At 30.5% G+C, this 4,752-nt stretch overlaps 1 protein-coding gene across 1 annotated transcript; it reads right to left on the minus strand.

Annotated features, from left to right (window-relative positions):
- Nucleotides 1-1,202: 1,202 nt before the first annotated feature.
- On the minus strand, nt 1,203-1,973 carry LOC136796429 (cuticle protein 8-like). Its single transcript, XM_067050161.1, has 2 exons — nt 1,962-1,973; nt 1,203-1,902 (listed from the first exon to the last, which is right to left on the minus strand). Exons 1-2 carry the CDS (start codon nt 1,971-1,973, stop codon nt 1,348-1,350), a joined length of 567 nt encoding a protein of 188 aa, XP_066906262.1. The 3' UTR covers nt 1,203-1,347.
- Between the last annotated feature and the right edge of the window lie 2,779 nt (nt 1,974-4,752).

Consider the following 4,752-nt stretch of genomic DNA (forward strand, 5'->3'; position numbering starts at 1 on the left):
TTTAGTATGTATGAGATCATTCATCAATATTACCTATTGCCCACAACTGTGTGGCAGATTGTAATGTCTATCAATAAATAAATCTATCAATTTAAAAAAAAACAAAAAAAAACATAGCAAATAAGAAATTATTTATAAAAATATTTAGTAAACAAATACTGATTTATACTATCTAACTGAATTAATTAACAACGATTGTATTGTAAATTATATAAATCATTACAGAGGCGGGCAATTTGATGATTGTGGATGAAAGCAAAGATAGGTGGTTCTGGGATATAAAGAAGATTTAGATTGTGGTAGATCTAAATCTAAAGAAAATTCCAATGATCGATTGGAAATAGACCGCTTGAAGAAGTAGCCTAGAAAATATTTTAAGAGGAAGCAAGGGTAGAGCATTATTATTTCAGTAGCTAAACACGTAATGTAATGCTAACTGAAGACAAAAATTAAAAGATAAAAACGTTCGGAAAGCGTAAGGCTGTCTATCGTGTGTCCACTGTACACTAATCAGTAGAGAAAAATAAAATAAGAAACACTGTGATTTAGAATACAGTAGAATCGACAAATCTGATGCACGATGGAATAAGGTTGCAACATACCAGGAATAAATAAAACATATCTTGGATAGAGTAATTGTTTGAGGTGAAATCGAACATTTTCGTCTGGCTAACGAACTAATTTTATGATCACTTGTTAAAATAGGCAATACACAAAACTAATGGTTATAATTGTCATTGTGTTTGAAATAAGCTTCATGAAATAGTGAAAAAAAATTTATTAACAAACTGTAGTTTTTTTTTGTATTAATAATACAATATTAATTTATAAATACCGACTTTTTTTGAAAGTTTGTGTAAATTTTATTTATTTTCTTGTAAATTATTGTATTTAGTATTGATTAATAAACCAACGCTCCTAGCCATAAATCTATTATTCACTAGTAAATGACAAAAACTAAATTACTATTGTTTAAATAAATTAACGAATAAATTTATGAAATGGAAATATCTGCGATATTATGTCATACATTGTATACCCGAAGAAATGAAAAACCTGTGATTCAAAATTAACTACTTATCTTGGCTATAATAGTCCCAATAAACCAAATAAGATTAAGAAGACAATAATATCACATAATTGATAAAAAATAGTCTAACAAGGATATGTTGAGGTAGAATTATTGTTAAAGAAGAACATGATTATTAACATTAACAAAAGGTATAATTAAAATCCTTTACAAAATATATAACATATCACAATACCATAGGATTATAATCTGTTACATTCCGATGAGATAAAATTCATAACTTAAGGCTACTCAGGTTTCACTAGTACTAATTCAGTTTAATAATAAGGAGCATGAGCGACTGCTACTGGAGCATGAGCGACTGCTACTGGAGCGTGTGCGACTGCTACTGGAGCAGGATGTGCTCCAGCATCTTTGTGAACGACGGCGTTGAATCCGTTGTGTGGGTCAGCTGTATATTCTACGGTCCTGATGGAACCATCGGGTTCGGCGAGGGAGTAGCTTCCATGAACGACATCTCCGTCACGAGATTCAGATTGTTGTTTGGAATCTCCGGTATGCTGGTCATTGACGGAGTAAGAAAACGTGTATGATGGGTGTGGGTCGTATGGTTCAACTCTGGGAGCAGCTACGGCGACGGGAGCATGGGCAACGGCGACTGGAGCAACATAGGGCCTAGCATAAGCGACGGGTCTGGCATAGGCGACGGGTCTGGCATAGGCGACGGGTCTAGCGTAGGCGACTGGAGCGTGAGCCACTGCTACTGGAGCATGTGCGACAACTGGAGCGTGGTAGCCGTACTGAGGAGCGGCGTAAGCCAGGCTAAGGGTGGCGGCGACGAGAAGTACCTGCAATAGTGAAAGTATATAGAACTATCCGAAATGCATAATAATAAGACGAGGACGTGTTTCTGTTCACGAGAGATACTTACTAGTCTTGTCATGGTTGGATACTGGTTGTTCAATGGCTAGGACCGGCTTATATAGGTGGCTTATAGCAAGCGGTCGTCAAACTACATTCAGTTCCCTTGAACTTGAACCAGTACTCACTAGAGGAAAAATGAATAAACAGGTTCTTATTCAACCAAATGGTATGCAAGTTCTAATTATTAGTACGTTATTCAATATCCAATAATATTATGAAATAAACACAGGTTCCTTCGGATAAGAGGCTAGTGATTATTTTGTTCTTTGATGAATATAATAAGCTTTTGGTACAAGACCAGTAGTTTTAAACTTAACCAATATATAAATCGTTTTTCTTACTATTTTAAATTTATTTTTTTCCCCATTGAAGATACTTTATATCATGAAAATTAGTTGTTTCTTTTTTTTTTTTTAAATAAAATAATTACAACTTTATATTATAGTAAGTGGTTATATTTCCCAGTGCGCATTTATTATGTAATCGAATTAATCTTTGTACTCGTTAAAATTCTTTTGTAATTTTTGATGAATTAATTAATAGGAAACATTTAGCCGATTCTTTGAATAGCCCCAAAAAGTTATATAAATAGTAAATTGATACAGAAAAAAAAGTACATCTTCAATTGGGTTTTAAACATAGCGTTTTCAGAGTCTTATATTTTTTTTTTTTTTTATTGAAACAAGAATTTCGTGAGACTTTGTTCCTATATGATTTTTTGGAAATGGTGAAAAAAATTAACAGAATTTTGTATATACAAGTGCCAATATAAGGTTGACTTACCAGCTACGGTCATAATGCTGCTAATCGGATTTTTGTAAACAATTTTCAATTTAAAACTCCTAATTTGATAACTTTTAGCAACATCATTTAGTGATTATTGGAGTTTTTCTTTATATCGTAAGTTTATCGGTGAACAGGAAAAAAAATACCCACACTCTCTTCTGTTTTTCATTTTTTTCTTTGATATTGTTTTGTATATATAGTCTTAAAATATTGATTACGGTGCCTTTTTTTGTACATAATAGCTTCTTATAAGCCATAAGATGAGTTCGAGTGATAAAAAACTTCTAGTATTCGGTTTTCTCTCATTCTCAACTTTATCTTCTATCTAAGGTATAAGATTTGATTACAATATTAATATAATATTTCATTATTAGCTTTTAATCGTTCTGATTATTATTTTTTTGAGTAGTATCAATATTACTTAATATAAAATAAACATAGTAAAACAAACAAAAAATTTAGAGAGTAATATTTGAAACTCCTCAATCATATGAAGATTTAAACATAAATATTTGATTCACACAATCATTAGTCTAGTGAGGAATCTATCGTCGAGTCACGTATTTTTCCCATCAATTTGCATTTAGTTGAGAAATTGTAGCTAGAGCGTTGTATTTCTGAAACACATTAAATATTTCTGAAGTTTTTTTTTTTTTTTTTTTTTTTTTTTTTTTTTTTTTTTTTTTTTTTTTTTTTTTTTTGTAGCTACTTTAAATTCAATCACATGTATTGCAATCATTAAATTTAAATGATTAGTTATTTCAAGCAATTATGCATTGAAATGTGGTGAAATAATAGCACTAATAATTTTAATTAAACCCATAAAATATGGCTGCCATTAATTATGAGAATTGATCACATTGTAATATATAGTATGCACATACCAGTATTAAAAGCGAAACCTACCTTAATATGTTTTTTACCTAAATTTCAATTACGAAACACATTACTTGACTTTTCTATTTATTATTATTTATCTTCATAAATACATTGTAAATTTTAATTCTGTTGTGTACTCTCCCTGATACAACATTCCACATTGTAAATAATATGTCTTGAAAAATAAAAACCAGAGAGTCGTGAACTTAAGAAAATTTCTTTTGGAGAGTAATCTATCTCCTTTGACTCTTTTGTAATTTGATCGCTAAATAACATCAATTTTTAAAAAGGCATCTATTTCATCCCAATCATAAGGGAAAACGATTTTTTGTAATGCATTCTATATGTAGGATCTTACAATAAAATTATAAAACTTTTTATTTCATTAAGATACACGCTTGAAGCCTAAAATGAAAGAGCCTAGATATCCAGAAGAAATCAGAAGACGTCACTCCCAACACTGCGATGGAATAGAATATTATATGTTTTAATTAATGTTGCAATTATTAAATTAAAATTCTATTATCATATAAAGAGGTTTATATTAGGAATTTCTGCGAGGTTTAATCTGCGTTAGACATCGGGGTATTAGATCTGCTTCATTTGATTCATTTTAAAAGCGAGAATGCTTTGATTTCAGATGTTCAGCTATGAAGGGGCAATATAAGGAAATACCCTCAGTGAATAATTTCTAGAAGATCTTTATTGTACATTCCATTATCGTTATTTTTATAATAATAAGGGAATCTTTAATCTTATTATTTCAGAAAAATAATTTATATTGATATTAAAGAATTCAAATATTATATTTTTGATATTACATACAAGTATAATGGTTTAATTTTATATCATGCGTTTTTAAAAAAAAATGGTGAGCAATATTTTATCATTATCCACAGTGGTGCATTAGGTTTCTCTCATAGTTTAAGAAATATATATAAGTTAAGTATTGGCAAAAGCAAAATGTCAAAAAAGAGAGGAAGGAATAAGATCTAACTCGCTTGTACTGCTGTAAAACACAAACTTTATTGTGTTCGTTACATCTGTTATATACCCTCGATCAGCTGATCTCCTCAGTCAGCTGACATCGAAATAACAGCTGACTCATACCGTAACTCCCCCCCACCAGTTTA

Source organism: Halyomorpha halys, unplaced genomic scaffold (genome assembly GCF_000696795.3).
Source record: "Halyomorpha halys isolate HHAL.00 unplaced genomic scaffold, Hhal_1.1 Scaffold107.1, whole genome shotgun sequence".
In the NCBI taxonomy this organism is placed as follows: domain Eukaryota; kingdom Metazoa; phylum Arthropoda; class Insecta; order Hemiptera; family Pentatomidae; genus Halyomorpha; species Halyomorpha halys.